Genomic DNA, 22,686 nt, shown 5'->3' with positions numbered 1-22,686 from the left:
CACTTACACAAACACCTGACCCAACACTCTTGATTTGACTGCATTTTGGAATCGTTTGGGAGTTTTAAACCCTAATGCCAAGGCCCTTCCAGAGATCGGATTTAATTATTTTGGAGTGTGGCTTGGCTGTTTTAAAACCACAATGCCCAGCGAAGTTTAAGAATCACTGTCCCACAGAAGTCCTTATCTGGAGTCAGGGGCACCTTCACCTTCTCCAATCACCTGACCAGTGGCTCCTGAGCCACTGAACTTGGTTTTGTTTTTGGACTGCTGTAAGGAGGAGGGGCCTGAAAACTTCAGCCCTGCTGTCCCAGGAGGGCACGACTGCAGGCTCGGACCCAGGAATCCATCTCCAGACTCTGTCCCCCTGCGGGCTCCTCAGTCCGGGACGGGACAGGAAGTGTCCGGCAGAGGTGGGGTGGAGGTGATTGGCAGTTGGAGGCACCAATAGGCCCAGACCCCCTCCCTTTTCACCCCCGTCCCTCCATTGGTGCCTGGGCGGAGCCGCCCCCGCTGCTGGGGGCCCCGGGGCGGGAGGGAGTAGAGGCCGGGGCAGAGGGCGAGGGCGGAGGGCGCTGGCGGCGGAGGCCGCAGAAGGTGAGGCCTGGTGGGGCCGGCGGGAGTGAGAGAGGGAGCCTTGCCAGGAGAGGGCGGGGCTGGCTAGTGTACGCTCTGAAGGGCCTAGACTGACTGATGGACTGTCAGTGTGTGCGTGGGACTGTGAGGCTGTGTGTGACGCTGTCAGTGTGTGGACCTGTAACTGAGTGTCACTGGGTGCAGCTGTCAACTAATCTGGCTGCGTGTGTTCAGTGTGCATGTGGTCGAGGCTGCATGTGGCTGTGCAAGTGTGGTGGTTCTGTGTTTGTGTCAGTGTGCAGTTTTGGGTGAGAGACTGAGTTGTGTGTTTGTGTGTGAGAAGGCCTGTGACCACATGGGGCATGTGTTTTGGGAAGGTCTTTTTGGGGTTTAAGACTGTGTCTGTGTGAGAGTGGGTGGCTGGGTCTGTGTGTGTGTGTGTGTGTGTGTGTGTGTGGTTGTGTGACTTCACAGAGCCTGAGTGAGACTTGTTTTATGTGTGGGTCCTGGGTCCTGTGTTAGAGTGTGTGAGTGGAGCTGTGTTGTATCTTGGGGACCAACTTCAGTGGTCAGTGGGACTGACCTTTCTACCCAATGTCCAGCAAAAATAGACCCATCCCAACACACGTGTCTGCCCTTCCTTTCTGTGCTCTAGGATCCCTGTCTTTAGTCTACTGCTCCATAGTTTGTTTCCCTATCTCAGTTTCCTTTTATTTTGCTCCCCCTACTACTATCTTCCTAGAGCTGTCACTCATATGCATCTCCTCATAGTTTTATCTCCCCAGGTATCTCTGTGTATCTGCCTCTCACATCCTTGGCATCTCTGTCTCTCTCTGCACCCCTATTCCTAGCTTCCCTGTTCACCTCTGTCTCTTTGGCTTCATGGGGGCCTGGAGCAATGATGAAATGTGGGGTCTGCTGTGCTAAGAGCTCCTTGGAAGATGGGACTTAAGCCATTATGAGGATTTGCTTTTAGGGAGTGCTGTGACCCCATCCCCGGGGCAGAGTGCTAAGTATATGTGTTTCTGTCTGTATGAGGGTATGAGTCTGAGTGAGGATGTCTGAGTGTATCCATGTGACTGAGTGGCTATATCTGAGAGTGTGTATCTGAGGATAAGTGTGGGTCTTGTGTATCTGGCACCAAGGGACCAAAGGCATTTCCTGGTGCTGGGGCCCAAAGAGTGGAGGGGGGAGGTAAGAAATGGCTGGAACGTCAGGGGCAGAGGGACTGGACTCCGGATTTTCTTTATACCCCCCAACATGGGCCTCCCTTTTCCTCAAAAAACAGCTAGCTATGCCCTAAGGAAATATTTGCTGGGGAGTGAAAAGAGTGGAGGCGTGAGTCTGCGTCTGATTTTTCATTTGGTTATGTCCACGTGTGTTCAAGGGAGTGTTTTTGTTGACTGTGCCTAGTGAGTCCATGCATGAATGTGGCTGGGTGAAAATATAGGGAATCGCTCCCTGACGGGGACATAAGCAGCCCTCCTTTCCCTCTTGCTGGCCGTGGCTGTGCCTGTGGCTTCCTTTCCAGACTTTGGGGGAGGCCTCTTCCCTTCCCAGGGCCTCGGGTGGGAGGGGGGCGAAAGGGGAGGAGGGAGGATGAAAGAGGGAGGTGGGGGCCTAGCTCAGGGCGGCTGAGCTCTAGGGCCCAGAGGGGCGGAGGAGGGAAGGGAAAGGAGGGGATGATTCTGGGGTCCCAGAACTGAGTGGAGCTGAGACGGGGTGCTGTAGCTGGTGGGAGGAAGTCCTGGAGGCCATGGACATTCAGCCACTGGGATCACAGAGGTAGGGTGGGGCTCAACAGGGTAAATGTTGCTGGGGTACGGGGTGGCAGGGGGAGGGGGTGGGAAGCCATTAGACACATTCAGACAGATACACAGACACATGGACGCCCTTGTTCTGCTCTACTTGGGAGGGGTCTATGCTGTTCCTCTTCTGGAGCCCTTGCCTGCCTGGCTCTTTCCCTATCTGCTACTTTTCCTGTCCCCATGGCCACTTCCTCACTGCCTTTCTCATTTTGCTCTTCTCCCATCCAGAATCCCTCTCTCCTAGCATCCGCATAAGCAGTGGTTACCATACAAAAGACTTGGTTACCTCCTTTGCCTTTCTAGTTCTGTCCTAGCCCAGCCCTTCCCTCACTGAACCCCTACCACCTCCCAATCTTGACCTTGGAGCATCTCTTGGTCCTGTGGCCTCCACCCCAGGTTCCCTTCCCTGCAGGCTTCTAGATCCTTCAGCCTTTTCTCCCCTTCCCGACACCCTGTCTCCATCTCCTGGCTGCTTGCCCACTCCCAGCCTCTGGCAGCAGCCAAGGCATCTGGATCTGCTTAACTCTGCAGCCTCAGCCTGCACCCTAGCCCCATCCAGCCTCACAGGCTTGAGACCAACAAGATTCCAGAGTCAGGCCCAGATGAGTGGCCCAAGGAGCCAGGCCCAGGAGAGAAGAGACCTGGCAGCCAGAGGAGGGCTAAGCCTCCTGGTAGGAATATAGCAAGGGCTCAGACCCACGGTGACAGGCCCCCACCCAAGGTTGGTGAAGGCTGTCTCAGGTAATCAGAGGCAATGACTAGTGCAGGGCCAGGTGGGGGTAGGCACTGGAATGCCCAACAGCTGGGTTGGAGGAGTTAATGGGAGTGACTGAGCTGGTGCCAACACTTGGTGCCAGGGGTGGGCGCCAAGGGTGGTGTGTGTGTGGTGGGGGGGACTGCTGGCACAGCCTGTCGCCTCCGGCTTTTGTTCTGGGCCCTAGGCCCAGAGATGGAGGGTGTGAGTGCGCATGTGTGTGTGTTTGCATGTATGCACACGCAGCACTGGGTGTATGGTGTTAAAGGGGACCTTAGATCAGATCCCCTGATGTTTTCGGATATCCTTACCCCATGTGGTACCTAAGTTTTCTTCCTAGAAAGTCCCAGTTTAGAAGAGGAGGAGGCAGGCTTTAGCCTCCCATCTGGGAATGGGGGATTGCTGATCTTACCTTTCTCCCCACAGATGAGCAGCAGCTGCTCAGGGCTGAGCTGGGTCCTGCTGGCCGTGGCTGTAGCCCTGGTGTCCGCCGTCTCCCCCTGTCCCCAGGCCTGGGGCCCCCCAGGTGAGAAGAATCCTGCTATATGATGCTAACTCTGACTTTTGACTTGCCATCCTCACTGTGACCCTTTCCATGCCTAATCTGTGGCCCCCAACCCCTAACATCCAACCTGACAACATCCCCTCTCTACCCTGTCTTCTAACCTCTGTTTCCAGATTATAACATGATGCTTTGACCCAATGACCCCATCCAGGGCTTAAGAGTCTGACCCTTATCCTGTCATGCTTGCTAATTGGGGGCTTGGATGGGAGAGAGGGAAAGGAAGAGCATCTCCTTTCCTCCACAGGTGTCCAGTATGGGCAGCCTGGCAGGTCCATGACACTGTGTTGCCCTGGAGTGACTGCTGGGTAAGTGCCCCACCTGCCCATTGGCATTGGGCTGACACTCATGACCCTTTCTTGACTCTGTCCAGTCCTCATGCTCCTCCCATCCTTGCCCCTGTGTCTATAATCCTCACCTCTCCAGCTATCCTAACTTTCAAACCATCCTTATTCAACAGAAAATTTTAACCAACATGTATTGAGCACCTGCTGAGTCCCTGGTCTATTCTAGGCTCTGGGATCCAGCAGTGCACAAGCCTGGCAAGATGCCTGTCCTGGCAGAGGTTACATTCTAGTAGGACAGACAGATAATAAGCAAATACAAATCTTGCCGGGTAGTGGTAACTGCAGGGCAGAAAATCAAAGAAAAGTGATATGGAAAATGATAACTGATTGGTTACTTTTTATTGGTAATCAGGGAAGGCTTCTCTGAGGAGGTGACAGTGGAGCTAATTTCTGAAGGTCAGGAAAGAGGCAGACACGCACAGGTCGAGGTACAGGCATTCCTGACAGAGGGAACAGCTAGTGCAAATGCCGTGAGGTGTGAATGAGAGAGAGGCAGAGACACAGGCAGAGGGAGAGCAAGCTCCCTGTGGAGAGCCCAATGTGGGACTCGATCCCAGGACCCCAGGATCATGACCTGAGCCAAAGGCAGATGCTCAACCACTGAGCCACCCAGGCGTCCTGAGTTCAATACTCTTGAATAGCAACAAGATCAATGTGACCGGAGTGTAGTGGGGAGGAGAGGGAGGAGCTGAAGAAGGAAAGGAAGGCAAGGGCTAGGTCACCAGGGGCTTTGTCAGCTCCTGGACTTAAAGGACTCTGGGTTTTATTGCAAGCACAGTGAGAAGCCAATGGAGAGCTGTGGCATAGCTTACGCTTTAAATCTTCCCTCTATCATCACCTCATCTCACCCCCAGGGCTCCGGTGTCCTGGTTTCGGGATGGGGAGACAAGGCTGCTCCAGGGACCTGACTCTGGGCTAGGGCATGAACTGGTCTTGGCCCAGGCAGACAGCACTGACGAAGGCACCTACATCTGCCGGACCCTGGATGGTGCACTCGGGGGCATTGTGACCCTACAGCTGGGCTGTGAGTTGGGGAGGGAGTGTTGGGTGGCAGTGATGAGACAAGGCAAAGCACACCTGAGGGAAACTAGGCCCTGAGTAAGCCTTCTAGGATGGGAAGGACCTGGGGACTTCTCAGACTCCAGTTGCACCTTCTACCTCTAGACCCCCCAGCCCGCCCTGTTGTCTCCTGCCAAGCAGCTGACTATGAGAACTTCTCCTGCACTTGGAGTCCCAGTCAGGTCAGCGGTTTACCCACCCGCTACCTCACCTCCTACAGGTGTGTGCATGATCGGGTATGTGTGCCTCTACATTTGGGTGTACAGGCACAACATGGGTATGGGAGGCATTGAGGGAGATCCTGAGGAAGGCCTTAGAGAGGGGGAGGATTCTCATTTCCTTCCTGACCTCCGATGGCCCCCTCCCTGCCAGGAAGAAGACAGTACCGGGAGCTGATGGCCAGAGGTAGGATATAAGGGAGAGGCTGGGGGCTCCAGTTGGATCCCACAATAAGCATTGCCAAAGCTCAAGACCACATCCTGTCTCCTAGGATGAGTCCGTCCACAGGGCCCTGGCCATGCCCACAGGATCCCCCAGGGGCTGCCCGCTGTGTAGTTCATGGGGCAGAGTTCTGGAGCCAGTACCGAATAAATGTGACTGAGGTGAACCCCCTGGGGACCAGCACACGCCTGCTGGATGTGAGCTTGCAGAGCATCTGTGAGTACCTGTTCCTACTGATCCCTCAGATCCTCACTTCAGAGACCCCAAACGGACTCCAGAGTACAAATAGCCTGATACAGAACCTCCCCCTGCTAGAGCTCCCTCTTGACACAGACCCCATTTTAGGACACAGTTTCCGTGGAGACTAAGAAACCAAAGAGATTGGAGCCCAGGAGGCACAGTTACCTCAGCCTCTAGAGGCTGCTGCCACAACCCCTCTGGTTTCCTAGGCCACAAATCCTTCCAGGTACCTGGCCCCAGAGCTGCCTCTCAGCTTCTAGGCTCTGTGCTGACGGCAGCCGTATCTCATGTCCTCCCTACCCAGTGTAAGCCCTTGCTGGCTCCTCTTTCCTTTTTTTTTTTTTTTTTAAGATTTTATTTATTCATGAGAGACACACAGAGAGAGGCAGAGACATAGGTAGAGGGAGAAGAAGGCTCCATTCAGGGAGCCTGATGTGGGACTTGATCCCAGGATCCCGGGATCAGGACCTGAGCCGAAGGCGAAGTAGACACTCAACTACTGAGCCTCCCAGGCGTTACCTCTCTTTCCTTTTGGTCTATATGTAAGAGGGGGGAACTAAAGCTCTAGCTAAAATTTAGACTCATTAATTTTCTTCCTTGATTGGAAAGTAGAATCATTCTAATTCACTAAACAAATAGTTCAAAAACCGATCTCCAGATCTTAGCTCATTTTTTACAAAAGATTAAGCAAACAAACAAACAAACAAACAAACAAATAATAGGAGCAGAGGGAGAGGGACAAGCAGACTCCTTCTCTACGCAGAGCCTGGAGCCTGATGTGGGCCCAATCCCATGACCTTGAGATCATGACCCAAGCCCAACCAACTGAGCCACCCAGAGGCATCCCAACTCATTTTATAATGGGGATGACAGACAAGTACTGAGCCCAATGGATGATTAAGCTTAAGATTTCCCCAAACCCCTTGGAAGTACCTCCTTAAAAAAAAAAAAAAAAAGGAAGTGCCTCCCTCAAGCACCTTTAGGCTTACACCCACCTTCCCTTGGGAGGTGGTGAGGAAGGGATGGTTACCTGTTGACTGTTCTGACTTTGTGTCTCTACCACCCTCAGTGCGCCCTGACCCACCCCAGGGGCTTCGGGTAGACTCGGTACCTGGCTACCCCCGCCGACTGCGTGCCAGCTGGACGTACCCTGCCTCCTGGCCCCGCCAGCCCCACTTTCTTCTCAGGTTCCGACTGCAGTACCGTCCAGCTCAGCATCCAGCCTGGTCCACGGTGAGGCCTGGAATGTGTCCCAATCTGGGGGCTCTTTGTTCTGCCTCTGGTTTTATGTTCCTGGTTATTCTGCATGGCTTTCTGGTACACTGGCAGTTCACCAGAGCCCTGTCACCTCCCCTAGTAGAGTGGCCTCCATGGGTGAGCTTTTGTGAGGGGTGCTGGGGTTGCAGCAGGGCCCAAGAGGCCTAGTCTCTGCCCTCTGGGGCTGTTACTGATGTAAATCCATCTGTGGGAAGATAGGAGTGGCTTTTTACAAATAACATTTCTAGGGAAAGGAGTGCCTGGCACCCAGGGGCACAGCCTCAGACAAACATTCATATACCCAGATAAGAACAGCAGTAAATTACTCTCTCTAAAGTTGTTAAAGACTGGCTAACTGGCTAATATCGAGTCTGGGGAGCAGCTGCCTCAGATAATGATCAATATTTTTTGAGCATTGTCTGCCCACCAGGCACCATACTACACATTTTACGTGCATTATCTTATTCAGGTATATTCACCTCTATTTTACAAATGAAGAAACCAAGGTACAGAGCGGCCCAAGGTCACTCAGTAAGTGGTACAGCAAAGATTTGAACCCAGGCAGCCTGATGACACATCCTGTCTATATAACTACTGTGCACTTTTGTCTTCCAAAAACTAGGTGTAGATCTGACACCACCAGCCACCCCACGTGAGGCCCAGATGGCCCCACCAGTCTGACAGGGATAGAACTGGGAGGAATGGGTACTCTTTGCTGACTGAAGTTGGGGGCAGATAGGCTTAGCCTTTACAACCTGGATAATGGGCCAAGGTACCATCTTCATTCCCAGGTAGAGCCGGCTGGATTGGAGGAGGTGATCACAGACGCCGTGGCTGGACTGCCCCATGCTGTACGGGTCAGTGCCCGGGACTTTCTGGATGCTGGCACTTGGAGCGCCTGGAGTCCCGAGGCCTGGGGGACTCCAAGTACCGGTGAGAGACTGAGCCCAGGGCATGGGCAGAGGGCCCATCCCACAGCATCCATTGGCTGGACGGGTGTGCGAATAGGCTGCATGTACATGTTCTGCCACACAGGCGTGGCAATTGAGGTCTTGGTCTTTAGCCTTGGTTGCCTGCAGCCACACCCCAGGTTAAGCCCTTCCCCTCAATCTCTACCTCTGTTAAGTCCCCAGAAGCTGGCTCTACCCTTTCAGCTTCCACCTCCTGGGCATCCATGTTCAATCCAGGCCCTGGCCTCACCTAGCAGGCCCTGTCTTCCTCTCTCAACCTGTGTGGACAATTTTCCTCAGGTTTTGCCTCCCTTCAGGGTCCCTACCGAAGGAGATACCAGCTGGGGGACAGCCACAGAAGCAGCTGGAGGAGGAGCCTCAGGCAGACAGCCCCACTCCCCCCAGGCCCTCACTCTTGCCAGACCCACAGCCACTTGGTAAGCTTGGACAGGTAAACAAAGGTAGTATAGGACAGGAAAGCCCCAGAGAGAAAGGGTTTAGTCAGGCAGCCTTACACTGACAGTAGCATGTGACCCTCCTCAGACCAGAGAGATCCCTTGGAGCAGATAGCAGTGCTGGCATCTTTGGGAATCTTCTCTTTCCTGGGACTGGCAGCTGGGGCCCTGGCACTGGGGCTCTGGTAAGTAACTGCCATTGGTCCCTCAAATTCTGATCTCACACAGATGTTCTGATACCCACAGACCACACCTATTCCCACCCTTCATGATTTCCCAGTGGAACTTTCTGATTCTGGAAAGATCCCCCCCACCCCCCCCTCCAACTCCCATTATTTTCACTGCTTTCTCTCCCAACACTTTACTAATATACTGTTTTGGAGGAGACAGAGATGCCCTGCATTGTCAGGGAGACAGCTGCTTTTTTGTGCTCCAGGCTGAGACTGAGACCAGATGGGAAGGCCGGACCCCAAAAACCTGGGTTCTTGGCTCCAGTGATTCCAGTGGACAAGCTTCCAGGTAAGTAGGATATCTAGGAGGTTTGGACTCAAGAGATGTGTGCCCTCATTTCGAGTGTCTGGATTAAGAGCCAGATGCTTTAGTCATTATAAGGATATTGGGGAATCAGAGTTGGGTCACTTCATTCTTATGTCTGAGCTCAGGTATGGACCTTTCATTCTTGAGTCCTTGGGCTCAGAGTGGGGTCTCTTCCTTCTCTCACATGGTATTGGGGTTCCTAGATGGGCCCCCCTCATTTTCAGGGTGTTAAGCTCAGAGCTGGATATCTATCCTGATTCTTGGGGTATCTTAGATCAGACCTGGGTCTCCTCCCTCATTCTTGATGTACCTGGGCCTAGAACTAGGAACACTTCTTCATCTTCAGGGTGTTGGGGTCAATTAGAGCTGGGCTCCCCTATTCATTCTTGGAGTGTTGGGCTCAGAGCTTGGTCCCCTCCCTCATTCTCAGGGTGTCTGGGCTAAGATCTAGTCCTATTATCCCCCTTGATTTGCCTCCTGCTTCTTCTAGGAGCCCCAAACCTGTAGATGACCCAGGAGGGCTTCAGCTGATTCCACCTATAACTCTGTCTTGCTGGTGTGGATGGACAGACAGATAGAACCCAGGCAGAATAGTAGATCCCCATGGAGGCAGGGGGGCGGGAGTGGTCTCAGCTGGAGGTTCTGTTTGGAGCCTATTTCTATCAGATTGTTCGAAACTTGCCAGCTGAAAGGTGCCTGGACTTCTCATTTCATCTCAGAGTTGGAGGTCCACCTGAGGAATGTGTGTAGATATGTATGTTTGTGTCCATGTGTGCCCATGTGTATGTGAAATAGGAACATGTGTTCTCCAAATGTATGCATGTAGGTGCCTGGGGAGTATCTGTGGCTCCTTGGCGCTTGGCTTTGCCCCTGGAGGGGTTTGTGAAGATGTGAATAAAGAGAATGAAGAGGTTCTTCTGTTTATTGACATGTCTCCCAGTTTCAGAGTCAGGGCTCACAGGAGAATGCACAGAAGTTGGAAACCACAGTAAGAAATTGTTGTCCAATGCTGCTTTATTATTTTGGCTGGTGGGGGCCCTGGTCCATTTTCCCTGTCAGCCCCAAATTCAGATTAGGCAGAGTCCCCTGGAGCCTCCTCCCTTGGCGCTCAAACCACCGAGCCAGGCTGCGATTCTGAGGGTGGATGCAGACACTGCGTCGAGACAGGTGAAGCCTGGGGAAGGAAAGGTCCAAAGCCAGTCATAGCTTGGGGATGAGGTTAGGGGTCCAAAGGTTAGGGCAAAGGCTAGATGAAAACCCGAGTCAGCATCAGAATTAGCAACTGGGGTTGGGGTTGGGATCAGCATCAGGGCTTGGGACTGAGGTCAGAGTCAGGGGTCAGTATGAGGGGCTGGGGCAGAGCTCACACGAAGGCCTGGAGGTGACAGTCCCCATTGGCTTCCTGCAGTTCTACCCGGATGACCCTCCTCAGTAGCTTGTTCGAGAGTGGCTGGCGGTAGAGCTGAGTACAGCAGGTAATGCTGGGTGGCAGTGGCAGTGCTAGGGGACAATGGGGCCATGTGTTTTAGAGGGCTCCTGACCCAAAACCCTGCAATCAGCTGGAGGAAGGACTTCCCGGGTCCCTTTCCCTCCATCCCATTCAAATCCAGGGCAAATCCCTGGCCTTCTAGACCCCCTAAGCACTCACCTGCTCCAGGGTCTGGGCTTAGTAGCAACAGTAGCAGCAGGAGGCTGCTAGTAGATGATGGCCCCTTCATGCTTCTCAGCCTGGATACTTCTCTCTCCTCCTCCTCTCCTACCTTTTATTTAGATGCCTTTTACCTGAGGCACCAGATGAGTCAGAGGCAGGTGAAGATGTATTGCTCATCCTGTGACATTCCTGGGCCCTAATTGCCACAGACCCCTTCCTCTCTAGGGCTGCCATTTCCCATGGCTTCTAGACAGAGAAGCTGGAGAGAGGGGTAGTGCATGATGTGAAGACTGATGGTACAGTGACCAAGTAAGGGTACCTAGGTATCCACAGTGGCATCCAATGATGGATATTCACACTCACATACCCACAGTCACACTGAATCACACCTCACTCAGTCAACCTTACATGGTTAGATAACCAAAGACAGAATCACAGAGCCCCAGTTGTACTCAAAGTCCCACTCCCACAGTTGTGTCTTCATAAGCATTCAATCACACAGCTATATGAGCACACACAAATTCTGATAGAGGAATTGTGGGTGGGGTGGGAATAGAGGGCAGGCCGGCACCAACTTGCCTTCATCTTCCCCCCTCTACTTCCTGCCCTAGCCTGCCTGTCTTATCAGGAGAAATTGATGGGAAGGGGGTCCCTAAAGCAAGCCCTTTTGGCTGAGGACGAGTCTTGGCTGGGGCAGTCACATCCAGAGTGAGAAGCTGGGTCCTACTACTAGGGTAACTTCAGGACGTTGAGGAGTGGGCTGCTTTCCCCAAGGAGATGAGACAGGGAGGAAGGATGGAGTGGGTAAGGTGGGAAGATGAGAGAAGATAAAGTTCTTTGGTGCCAGGTTGCTGCTGTCAAACAGACTCAAGAAATCTTACCTTCCTGTCTAGTCCTGTCCCAGAAATGCCAGCCTCTTGCCAGCAGGGGCCTGGAGTTTCCAGAATCAATCCTGGCTTATTGAGACATCAGACTCAAGAGCTTAATTACCTCTCTTTTGTTCTATTCAAATTCCTCTCCCTGGTCCCAGGTCCCAGGTCCAGTAACACACCCCTCAGCCCCAACCCAACCCTTATACATTATGCATCCCATCCTCTTGCTAAAACCCCAACCTCTTTATCTCTTTCCTGTCTCTTCTTTGATCCCATTCCCAGGCCTCACTCTCTTCTTCCCCTTACTCCCTAAAGCAAAAGTCTTCCTCCTCCTCTGTCCTTTCCAAAAAGCTGGGAACTACCTATGGTGGGGCAAGCTGCTAAGTTTTGTGCCCCTGGCACCTTGAAGAATTTCCCACTCCTGGTCTGGGGATTTCAACCCTCAAGTCTTCCTCTGTGTTTGAAACATAAACTGAGTCATAACCCAGAAATCTAGACCTTATCTGGTTGTTGCCAGGGTGCCTTCTGCAGCCTTCTGCTCTGTGGGCAGCTATCCACTAGGGGCAGGCCTTCTCTTGAGATGGGGACACAAACCTATCCTGGGCATCTTTGTGCTGCAGGGCTGCTGAAACAATCAGGAGAGACCATCAGTTTCAAGAGTTAGAACTAGTCCCCCACACATGCTGGGAAGCCCACTCAAGCTTTCCTTCCTGTCCAGGGTGAGGCTTGAAGGCCTTTTCCTGGAGTTTGTCTTGGGGATACTCAGGAATTCTGACAGTGTCCTGGTATGGTGCAGGCCCAGGGCTGGAGAGGGTACTCCACTTTTGACAGGTGTAGACAAGGAAATGGCTCAAGAGCCTGGATCCATCCTTGAAGGTGGCTGCAACCCAGAGGTCACTCATCTTGAATTGCTAATACCGGAGGCCTTAGCGTCTCTCTCCTACCCTCCAGTCTGGATTTGTGCCCCAAAGCTTGGGTGCAGCTTACTTATCACAGATCTCCATCAGCTGATTGTCTGCTACATACTTTGTGGTATTCCTGGACCAATCAGTCCAGATACCTGGGAAGGCAAGAATGAATTCTTCTGGGTTATGCACCCATTTCTCCCCTTTGGCTATTCCAAAAATAGTTCCAAGTCTTCACCGCAGCCACAATCTGCTGAGGCAGGGGCAGCCCCCAGGCTGAAAGTTAGCTTTGCCCCCACCCATAAACAGGGCCTTCTCTTTAACTTAATTTTCTGGTGCCTTTTCTGGTGCTGGACCCAGTCCCTAACTGAAAGCAGGCCCACTAGGAGGCCCTCACCCTCAGCACTTTAGGAGCTAGAGGGTCTCAGGTCAACCAGGTGACAAGACAGAAAGGGGTGGCAGGGAGCCATGGCCTTTGGGTTTTCCTAGAGACACAGCAAAAACTGCTAGGTAAGCTGATGCCAAGTATCTTTAAACCTGGGAAAGACTGGGAGAGTCAGAAGTTGCAGTATTTAGGAAAGATCTCCAGCAGTCCCAAGTCAGTCTCCTGTGGCAGGCTGAGAGAGTCAGCGTCTAGGAATCTTCCCCTCCTCTCACAGCCTACTTTCTACAACTCTGGGCTTAAAATAGTTTATATTCACTCTCATTAAAAGATTCTCCAGACCCTTGGCAAAGTCCCGTCTAGGAGGAAGGTGGAACACATCGACGTGGGGATAAGGCTGGGAGGAAGAGTGGGACAGGGCTATTTAGTTCCTTGCACATAGGTTATTTACAGCGAAGTGTGTGTGTTTGGAGGGGATAAGAGGGGTTAGGTGGCAGAAGGCAGTCAATGACCATAACGGGAGGCCTGACACTGATGAGGGATCCTTAGTAATAACGGGGGCCTGGATAAGGAAGGGCATCTATCAGGGAGGGAGGCCCTGTCAGTAACGAAAAGCAGGCGTGTAGAGGGCCTCCCAGCCCGAATGGTGGCAGCGGCGACAGAGTCAGGAGGGCAGCACGGTGGCTTCGGTTTAAATCTTTAATGCACCGGCTGGCTGGGCAGTGGCGGTGGGGGTGCGGCGGGGGAGGCCGCGACCCGAGCGCTGGGGGGCAGGGCCCAGGCCGCTTGACAGACAGCTCATCAGGCCTCGCAGAGGCTCCAGCTTCTGCTCCCGGGGATGCGCCGAGCTGTGGGGCAATCCGACACCGGCATGAGGCAGGGATGGGACTCCCGGGTTCCCCCCATCCACCCTCCAGAGGCTGAGCCTCGTATGCTCCGGGCGGGCCCGCGGGGCCGCAGCCCCCTCACCTCCTGTCCCTCCGCCACATGCGCAGCCAGGGGAAAAAGTAGAAGCAACCCCAGTAGATCCTGCGGAGAGAAGGCCGGGCGGGGCGGGGCGGGGCTGACCCACAGACTCCGCCGCTCCGCCGCCTCGCCCCCCTCTCGGAAAGCTCCGCCCCGCCCTTTAGAGGCGGTTCCCTCCGCAGCCCCCGCCCCCCGAGGGGCCCCACGCCTCCCGCCCGCGGAGAACTTGCGCCCTCCCCCCACCCCAGAGCGGCTAGGTTCCTCCTCCGCAGAACCCGCCTCCACTCACTCCTCCTCCGCCTCCAGCGCCACCTCGTATCTCCTCAATCCCGACATGTCCAGGGCTCCGAACGTCTCCTGCGGAGCGGCATGATTGGATCAAGGATTCCCCAACCCCGGGTCCCCTTCTCTGTCATTCTCAGGACCGGTCTGACCTGTTCTCAGGTAATCTGAGGCAGGTGCCCCCGGGAAGCCTCATGCCACATTGGGACAGGGTGGGATTGAAGAATTGGGAGGCACCAGACATTAAGGAATTAGGAGGTCGGTCACCTCGGGGGCCTGGGGCATTTAGGGGGGGCAGGTCGAAAGGCTCTGCGGTCATGGACCTGGGATATTTGGGGCCCTGGGTGAGGATTTCGGGGGCTGGGATCACCTGGAGGGGGGCTGAGGGGTCGGCGCAGCCTAAACTCCCGCCCTCCCTGGCTCCACCCCGGAAACAGACCGTTACCGTTACGTCATAGGGACTCCGTCGCGCGCCTGGGGTGGGGCTTGCCTGTTACCCGGAAGGGGCGAAGTCGGAGCGCTTCTGCAGAGGAGGCGGGGTCAAAGTGTCACGTTGGAGGTGGAGCCAGGGCCCATCTATCGCTAAAGGGGCGGAGTCGGCCCTTATTACTAGAATGCGGACAGAGCTCAGGACTCTCTTTGTGAGAGATAGAGTCAGATTTTGGAGCTCTCTTCCTGGAAACCTCAGCCGCAGGCAGCAAGATAAGAGCTCTGGGACGTTATCCAGTACTGTTTTCCCTGTCCGCTCTCCTCTTTCTTTGCCCTCTGCCCTGCCATTTGTATGACCCTGGGCTGAGGAGGAATAGGTCTCCAGAGAGGGCCCAGCCCAGATGGAGCAGACTACAGAAGTACTTGATGTGTGAGTGGCCTTGGCCAAGTCACTTAATGGCCAGAGGGTCACAGCCCTTTCTCTCTGAGCTGAAATTTATCTTTATCTTCCTGTGACTTATGTCCCTACATTCATTCATTCAACAAATGTAACAGGCTAGGAATGGGTATACAGCAGTAGAGAAGACATCATTACAGTAAACATTAGCATACTGGTTGGAGGCAATAGAGGGTGCTCCAATAGAGCCCAGAGAGCGCAATTAACCCTGTGTAGGAGGTTGGAAATAGCTGCCCCAGTTAGTCTGCGGAGGGAGGAACAGAGCCTTCTGGCTGGACTGTAGGGGAGAGAGTGACCAGAAATAAGGGAAGTGCAAGTTCCCTCATGCTGAAGTGTGGAAAACGGATACAACTACTCTTTCCCCCCATCCCACCTTTCTCCTTCTACATCTCTTTCTGCATGGGCCACAAATGAGATTGCAGACAGATCCATGGGTACCAGTAGGGCTTTATTGGAAGCATTGTAGTCTGAGTGTGGAGGAGAAGCTACGCTTCTGGCACACTCATCCCTGCTCACACACTCACACTCACATTGACATTCCAGGCCCTGAGGTGACTGCGTCAGGTCTGGTGCAAAGTTGCTGGAGGCCTGGTTTCCCTTCTGATCTTTGGTTCCTCAGGGCTGCAGTGATTCACATCCCTTCTCTCAGACATACCACTCCTTCTGGGGCTGTCATGGGCTAACTGCTGTGGCCCTTGTTCTAGGGGAGGAAGGAGAGTCAAGGTCATGGGTTGGGGTCTTGGGCAGGGGCTCTGAGGGAGGAGGCAGGGCTGGGGAGGGCTGCGCTTGCCTTTGCAGAGTTCTTCTGCAGTCTCCGGATGATGCGGTCCACCCAGGGCTGGTCGGGGGGGTGCACAGAGCTGGCGACCCTTCAGTGTGGTGAACCTGGAGTCAGAGGTCAGAGAGAACACAGTCCTCTCAGCATAGTAAACTTGGAATCAGAAGGAATGGAACATCCTGTAACCCAGCTTCCTGGCAGGCCCTGGTGTGAGGGGCAGAGGCTGAGGACCACATCTGGGAACCTGTTTCAGGGGCTTCCTTGTGGGGAGGAGCTTGGCAAGGAGAACAGAAGTAAGATGATGAGTGGAGGCCCCAGGTGATGGAGGAGGTGATTGGGAGAGGAAGAGACTGGTTACTCTTCAGTACCCCCTACCCCAAGACAACAGTACCCTGCAGCCATCATTGAGAAGGAGATAGGAACAAAAAGTTACCAAATATGTTCCTGGGAATTGGATATTGGTTATTGGCATCACTCAGAGCTGGAGAGGGGGAGGTGGTGGTAGTGTAAGGGTTAGGGCTTGAGGGACTTTTAGGTGGGAAGACCATGGCCCTGACTAGAACTCAGGATGCCTGGTGCCCACTGCCTATAGCTTTAGTGTTCCTCTCTTTTCCATCCTTGTGCACCATCCTCTTCTTCCTCTGGAAACCTAGGCTAAAGAAGGTAGAGCCTCTAAAGAGAAGGGCAGTCAGAGGCCCCAGGACTCATCCAGGTACTGACACAGGACTGCCAGGGGCACAGGCACATCTATATCACACGGGTACACACATGGGACGTGGGCACATTCACACCCCACAAGTCTGTGTATAAATTGCACAGGAATATGCACAATGCACAGGTATACCGACAGTACACAGGAACACATAATCACAGGGGCACACCCATTTGGCACATGTACACTCTCAGGTCACAGACACACTTGGACCTGAGTGTTGATCTGAATGCACAATCTGCTTCACAGATTCTCCCCTTCTCTGCCCCTCCTTACCTTACCATTTCGCTCCTTCCCCTTTCCAGGGGAGACCAAGAAATCAGTATGCTGAGAAGAGGAGTGGTGCTGTGCAGGAGACCATGGAAGACAGAGAGAGATGGACAAATGGGTAGAATCTTTGGAAGCAAGTGTGGGTTGCAGGAGTCCTGCCTGTGTGGAGCTTGTGTGAGACTGTGAGACTGGATGGCAGAGTGAGCGGAAGAGTGAGGGTGAGGGTGAGGGAGGCCATGATAGTTCTATGAGTGTATGTGAGCCTGTGTGAGGTTGTAGCTATCTCTCGTTTATGGCCTCCTGAAGCTTTCATTTTTTGTATCCAGAAATTTCTTCCCTTCTGTTGTGTAATAAAGAATTTGACTGGTCTTTGCCTCTGATTTCTGAAAGGGAGACTTAAAATCTTTGAATTTCCTGAATAATAGGAATGCCTTTGTTATTCATGAGCCCCTTGGATTGTCATACCTGAGTTTATGCTAAGAGATGAGGTGGCTTTGTATCATCTGGGGAATGGTCACAAGAAAGATGAACCATGTCACTGGAAAGTTGGGGCTTTGAGCCTGCCTAACCTCTGGGAACGGGATGGACACTGGATATTGAGTTCAGTCAATTCAATCCTGCCTACATAATGAAATCTCAATAAAAACTCTGGATGCCAGAGCTTGTAGAACTTCCTGGTTGGTGAACACATTGATGTGCCAGGAGGGTGGGGCCTAATGTGTCCCAATGGGATTAGAGCATGAAGCTCTGCATTTGAGACCTTCCCAGACTTTGCTTTGTGTGTCTCTTCATTTGGCTGTTCCTGATGGATATCCTTTATAAACAACTAATTATAAGTATAGCACTCCTGACTCTCATATGAGTCATTCTAATGAATTATTGAAGCTGAGGGATCATGGGAACTCCCTGGGCTTGTAGCCAGTTGGTCAGAAATGTTCATGGCTTGGGGACCCTATAAGTGGGGACATGTTGGGGACCATACCTGTAAACATGTGGAGTCTGACACTAATGGTAAGTGGTTAGTGTCTGAACTGGATTGGAGTACATGAGTTGATAGAATACCTTTCTTTTTTCTTTTCTTTTTTTTTTAAGATTTTATTTATTCATGAGAGACACACAGAGAGAGGCAGAGACAGAAGCAGGCTCCATGCAGGGAGCCCAATATGGGACACCATCCCAGGACTCTAGGATCATGCCCTGGGCTGAAGGCAGATGCTCAACCGCTGAGCCACCCAGGCGTCCTGATAAAATACCTTTCCACTGAACATTTTACCTACTGTCTCTGTCTAGAAGAATTTTCTATCTCTTCCGTAACTCCTCAGTAGCTTCCTTACCTCATTTCCCTTCTTTATCTTTAGCTCTGAGAATCTTAGTAAATCAGCAATTTGGACAAAGCAAGGTGTGTGGGGGGGATATTGGCACTTTCATCCTTAGGCGAATGTTTACAATGTCCTCTCCTGGAGGCATTTGAACAACCAGTCTCAAGGCTAGGGGTCAAGGCTTGGTTCCAGATTAGAGGTCAGAGTAAGAAATACTTCCCTTTCACACGCTTCACCTCACCTCAACTCTTCTTTGTGCTTCAAAGATACCAGCAGGTGGGAGGAATGGGGAAAAAAACCCAGTTGGGTTCCCCAGATTCCCTAGAACAATGACAAGTAGCAAGATAAAACTGGGGAAGTTCCCTTCTTGGGTTCACCAAGTCTCCCTAGACCCATCACAGTGTCTATGCATCTGTCATCTGAGAACTGATCTTCACTTGGACAAGTATTGCTAAAGGGAAAGTTTTTTGGAAGCAGATCCAATTCCTGTATCACATCTGAGGACTCCAGGGTTTCACCCTCCTGACCCAGCCAGCACTGACTCTTTCCCCTGTTGACCCATTTTTCTATGCCCCAAGCTGAATCCAAGAGGGATAGTTTGAGTGGAACCTGGCCCAGAATAGGGGTGCAATTTTTTCTGCCTTCTCTATCATCCATCCATGTCTACCCATCTTTGTCTCTTTATCAGTCTATTCTTCCTTCTTCCATCTTTCATGTCTTTTCATATCTTCATTTCCATTTGTTCAGGCATATGTTCAACCATTTTAATCCAGTCATCATCTATTAATGCATCTATTCATCCATCTATTAGTTATGTTAATAATAATTGTTGGTACTTGAGTGCCAGGCACCATGCTAAATTCTTTAAATTCATTGTCTCAAGGCAATTCCTGAAGTAGAGTGCTGTGGGCTATGTTTTTGTTCATGCAGACACTTCTATACTCCTTTTTATGATTTCTTTAGGGAACTCCCATCTCATGTGGTCTTGGTGAGTCTGTCAGCCACAGTGCTCTGATCAGAGTACCCCATTTCCTGGTCACTGGGATATATTGAAGAATTAAGTATATGTTATAAACAGTTGGATTTTTTTTTTAAGATTTTATTTATTTATTCATGAAAGAGAGAGAGAGAGGCAGAGATCCAGGCAGAGAGAGCAGCAGGCTCCATGCAGGGAGCCTGACGTGGGACTCGACCCTGGGTCTCCAGGATCACACCCTGGGCTGAAGGTAACGCTAAACCGCTGAGCCACCCGGGCTGCCCCTAGTTTGAGTTTTTTGTGAGATTTGATATTAGGAAAAAGAGGCCTCTTTTATTTATTTACATTTTTTTTAAAGATTTTTTTTTCTTAAGTAATCTCTACACCCAACATGGAGCTCAAACTCACAATCCCCAGATCAAGAGTCACATGCTCTACCGACTGAACCAGTCAGGCACCCCAAAGGGTCTTTGTTTTTAGATTGTTCACTATAAAAATGTAGACTTGAGGCTTCCAGGGTTCATATTTTCTGCTGCTGGAAGAGTACCTATCTACACGAGGAATGAAGCCCCTAAAAATAATTAGAAATTAAGAGATGGAATTAACATAATTTGGATCCCTAGGACAGAAGTAGATTAAAATCTATTAAAAAAATTTTTTTTGAGAGAGAGAGAGCGTGAGCGAGCATGAGTGAGGGGATGGGCAGAGGGAAAGGGGAAGAGAGAATCCTAAGCAGGCTCCGTGCCCAGCTGTGGAGCCTGATGTGGGGCTCGATCTCAAGACCCTGAGATCATGACCTGAGCTGAAATTGAGAGTTAGATGCTTAACTGATTGAGCTACCCGGGCACCCCTAAAATCTATTTTTAATGGACCTAGTTATGTAATATGATAATTTTAACTTTTTGCTTAAGCTACTTTAAGTTGGGTTTTTGTCATTTGCAATGGGAAGAGCTCTGAATAATAATTACTGTATTATTCCCATTTTACAGATGAGGAAACTAAGACCCAGAAAAATTAATTTTGACAAGTTTTTTCAGCTTATAAATGGCAGAACATTGGTATTTGGAGCAAACTCTGATGTACTATGTAAATACATCCATCTACCTGTTCATTCATCTGTGCATCCATCCCATTTATTTATTTATTTGACTACCCAGGCCTAAGACTCCAAAGGCGATAAGCCTTGTCTCACTTGCTAAATCCAATTCTGAGGCTGCTTTTGGATTAGGGGTTGGCAACCTTTTTCTGTATAGGTTCGTTTGGTAAATATTTAAGGTTTTGTTGGCTGTACTGTCAACTGTAATGGCTACTCAACTTTGCTGTTGTAGCCCCAAAGCAAACATAGACAATATATAAAGGAACAGGAATGGCCGCATTGCAATAAAACTTTATTTACAAAAATGGGTGGCAGGCTGAATTTCTCCCATGGGCCTTAGTTTGCCAATCATGGTTTGGATCAATATTTTTGGGAACATGAGTTGGGAGTGGGAATAAGTATGCCTTGCATTTGTCCTTACCAATGAAGGAAAACAAGATTTTAATATTCAAACTCTTATGTTTGTGTCTGACTTTATGACCTTGGTTGAATGAGGGAAGAGATGATAGTATCCTCACCTGTAAAATAGAAATAATGTATATCTTGTGTACATGTGCCTGACTCACACTGGGCACTCAGTGAAGGTTAGGTCAATCCCGTTTCTCATTTATCACCTACCATGTATTACCAGTATCAGGAGACTTCTCTTTATGATATCCTGGATGCAGTGAGGACACTTCAACCTAGCTTGCTGAATTCAGGAATCCTGCTTCTAAGAATAAGCTTTCATATAAGTTATATAGAGTCAGCTCTAGCAAAATCCAAATTTCTCTTTTAAATAACTCTACTCCAACTCTTATCTGCACCATTCCACTGCCTAAAACCAATCTAAGTACCCGACAAAACAAAGAGCTCTCTAGTCAACAAGCCCTATTGGACCTAGAAGCAGTTTGGCTTCCTTTTATGTCACTCAGGATATCACCCTGTACCCCAGATGGCTTTTCAACCTATTCTAAACAAATACTGCTATCTAGGAGAAAAGATTGTGTCCATATGTATTTGTATGTCTTTGTGCCCATGACTGTGTGTGTGAAATCATTTGTCTGATTTACCCTTGTGTTCATATTGTGATTATAAGATTAAATGTTTGTGGTATGGGGATGCCTGGGTGGCTCAGTGGTTGAGCGTCTGCCTTCGACTCAGGGCGTGATCCCGGAGTCCTGGGATTGAGTCCCACCTCGGGCTTCTTGCGAGGAGCCTGCTTCTCCCTCTGCCTATGTCTTTGCCTCTCTCTCTCTGTGTCTCTCATAAATACTTAATTAAAATCTTAAAAAAATGTCTGTGGTATGTCTTTTGATGTATATGAATGATTAACTATGTACCTGTGTATGTATAAGTGGGTAGGACACATGTAAGTGGGGGTGTTGGCACTGATTTGTGTGTGGGTATGTATTCTGGTTGCTGTTCAGTCCATCGATTTGTGATTCCCACCCTCACAGGCCCTGTAGGGAACATCTATTGTATAGGGAAAAGGGGTATGAGACTCCCAGCCTGGGTTCTCAACCTCCAGGGGCCTGTAGAGGGCGTCTAGTGTATACAGAAAATGAAAATGTGTAGCTCTCGGCCTGTGGAGGGGGGCTTTGGCCTGAGGAGGCTGGGCTGTCTTGTTCCAGAAAGGAGCTGGAAATGAGCAAGAAACCAAATGACTCAGCCCCTGAAAGTCCCTGATCCTGGGAAGGGGTCTGCCTCATACCCCATCCTTCTCCAAACCTTCTGTCCATATCTGGAGGGTCCTGGCCCAGCCAGAGGGGCAGAACTTGGCCCTTCAATCTCAGAGCGTGGGTGGAACATTGTGTAGGACTTCCCGAGGTGACAGGACATCAGCATGGGGAGAAGTCTTGAGCAATAGTATACCCCCCTTTCCTGCCTCCTGCCCTCTGGAGCTTGAAATAACACCACTGCCAGGATTTTCTGAACACCCTTTCTCCTTCATTTCCTGCAGTTTGGGCTACTCCAGGCCTCAGGGTTCCTGGTTTGGGACAAGTGCAGAAAATAAGGGCCCCTGAACCCAAAATAGAAAGTGATCTATGTGGCTAGAGATGAAGAACCCTGGGGGGTAGAGGAGGCTGCATGGAGGAAGGATCTCTGTAGAGGATGTGTGAGGCAGGAGGGAGGAAATTACAGGTAGAATGAACAGCAAGTACAGAGGCTTAGAGGAGGGACAGGGGTTTGTGATTAATCCCTATGTAGGTGAGGAAGGGTAAGTGGTGAGAGAGGCTATGTGTGTGTAGGTAATACCTGGGGTACTTGTGGCACTTCCTCTTGGTGATGACATGCCTAGTGGTCAAAGTTCATGGAAGACCCTTGTGACTTTTTTTTTTTATTTTTATTTATTTATGATAGTCACACAGAGAGAGAGAGAGAGAGGCAGAGACATAGGCAGAGGGAGAAGCAGGCTCCATGCACTGGGAGCCCGACGTGGGATTTGATCCCGGGTCTCCAGGATCGCTCCCTGGGCCAAAGGCCGGCGCCAAACCGCTGCACCACCCAGGGATCCCGACCCTTGTGACTTTAATCAGGCAGGATCATTAGGGTCTATCTAGTATCCCTTGAGTGTGATGGTTTGGGTCTTTTTGCATCACAGAATGTCAGCTAGGAGAAGTGC

At 51.1% G+C, this 22,686-nt stretch overlaps 3 protein-coding genes across 7 annotated transcripts; 1 reads left to right on the top strand and 2 right to left on the bottom strand.

Annotated features, from left to right (window-relative positions):
- The first annotated feature begins 531 nt into the window (after positions 1-531).
- On the top strand, positions 532-17,006 carry IL11RA (interleukin 11 receptor subunit alpha). 3 transcript variants are annotated; one of them, XM_055301874.1, is made up of 13 exons: positions 532-597; positions 3,565-3,664; positions 3,948-4,008; positions 4,902-5,071; positions 5,212-5,326; positions 5,479-5,511; positions 5,597-5,763; positions 6,857-7,020; positions 7,836-7,977; positions 8,312-8,431; positions 8,538-8,634; positions 8,886-8,968; positions 16,726-17,006. In XM_055301874.1, the coding sequence occupies exons 2-13, from the start codon at positions 3,565-3,567 to the stop codon at positions 16,749-16,751; spliced, it is 1,278 nt and encodes a 425-aa protein (XP_055157849.1). In that variant the 5' UTR covers positions 532-597; the 3' UTR covers positions 16,752-17,006. The 3 variants fall into 3 exon arrangements, with proteins under 3 accessions (XP_055157849.1, XP_055157852.1, XP_055157851.1); XM_055301877.1 differs by lacking the exon at positions 16,726-17,006 and adding an exon at positions 9,477-9,899; XM_055301876.1 differs by lacking the exon at positions 532-597 and adding an exon at positions 2,285-2,361.
- Positions 9,983-10,775, bottom strand: CCL27 (C-C motif chemokine ligand 27). The gene is made up of 3 exons (XM_055301880.1): positions 10,635-10,775; positions 10,354-10,486; positions 9,983-10,160 (listed from the first exon to the last, which is right to left on the bottom strand). The coding sequence occupies exons 1-3, from the start codon at positions 10,702-10,704 to the stop codon at positions 10,004-10,006; spliced, it is 360 nt and encodes a 119-aa protein (XP_055157855.1). The 5' UTR covers positions 10,705-10,775; the 3' UTR covers positions 9,983-10,003.
- LOC129494793 (uncharacterized) lies at positions 13,481-16,706 on the bottom strand. 3 transcript variants are annotated; one of them, XM_055301884.1, is made up of 4 exons: positions 14,490-16,706; positions 14,052-14,119; positions 13,766-13,825; positions 13,481-13,644 (listed from the first exon to the last, which is right to left on the bottom strand). In XM_055301884.1, the coding sequence occupies exons 2-4, from the start codon at positions 14,096-14,098 to the stop codon at positions 13,488-13,490; spliced, it is 264 nt and encodes an 87-aa protein (XP_055157859.1). In that variant the 5' UTR covers positions 14,099-14,119; positions 14,490-16,706; the 3' UTR covers positions 13,481-13,487. The 3 variants fall into 3 exon arrangements, with proteins under 3 accessions (XP_055157859.1, XP_055157858.1, XP_055157860.1); XM_055301883.1 differs by lacking the exon at positions 14,490-16,706 and adding an exon at positions 14,415-14,463; XM_055301885.1 differs by lacking the exon at positions 14,490-16,706 and adding an exon at positions 14,197-14,218.
- Positions 17,007-22,686: the final 5,680 nt, after the last annotated feature.

Source organism: Nyctereutes procyonoides, unplaced genomic scaffold (genome assembly GCF_905146905.1).
Source record: "Nyctereutes procyonoides isolate TBG_1078 unplaced genomic scaffold, NYPRO_anot_genome, whole genome shotgun sequence".
NCBI classification, from domain to species: Eukaryota; Metazoa; Chordata; class Mammalia; order Carnivora; family Canidae; genus Nyctereutes; species Nyctereutes procyonoides.
This window is presented reverse-complemented; position numbering and strand designations above follow the sequence as displayed.

What these genes read in the sequence shown, in the direction of transcription:
- LOC129494793 (XM_055301884.1), bottom strand. Translation starts at nt 14,098, where the DNA reads ATGTCGGGATTGAGGAGATACGAGGTGGCGCTGGAGGCGGAGGAGGA. An exon ending in GCGCTGGAGGCGGAGGAGGA is followed by an intron (nt 13,826 to 14,051) that starts GTGAGTGGAGGC and finishes TTCTCTCCGCAG; the next exon opens with GATCTACTGGGGTTGCTTCT. An exon ending in ATGTGGCGGAGGGACAGGAG is followed by an intron (nt 13,645 to 13,765) that starts GTGAGGGGGCTG and finishes ATTGCCCCACAG; the next exon opens with CTCGGCGCATCCCCGGGAGC.
- CCL27 (XM_055301880.1), bottom strand. Translation starts at nt 10,704, where the DNA reads ATGAAGGGGCCATCATCTACTAGCAGCCTCCTGCTGCTACTGTTGCTA. An exon ending in AAGCCCAGACCCTGGAGCAG is followed by an intron (nt 10,487 to 10,634) that starts GTGAGTGCTTAG and finishes ATTGTCCCCTAG; the next exon opens with CACTGCCACTGCCACCCAGC. An exon ending in TGTCACCTCCAGGCCTTCGT is followed by an intron (nt 10,161 to 10,353) that starts GTGAGCTCTGCC and finishes TTCCTTCCCCAG; the next exon opens with GCTTCACCTGTCTCGACGCA.
- IL11RA (XM_055301874.1), top strand. Translation starts at nt 3,565, where the DNA reads ATGAGCAGCAGCTGCTCAGGGCTGAGCTGGGTCCTGCTGGCCGTGGCT. An exon ending in TGTGACCCTACAGCTGGGCT is followed by an intron (nt 5,072 to 5,211) that starts GTGAGTTGGGGA and finishes TTCTACCTCTAG; the next exon opens with ACCCCCCAGCCCGCCCTGTT. An exon ending in TGTGAGCTTGCAGAGCATCT is followed by an intron (nt 5,764 to 6,856) that starts GTGAGTACCTGT and finishes TACCACCCTCAG; the next exon opens with TGCGCCCTGACCCACCCCAG.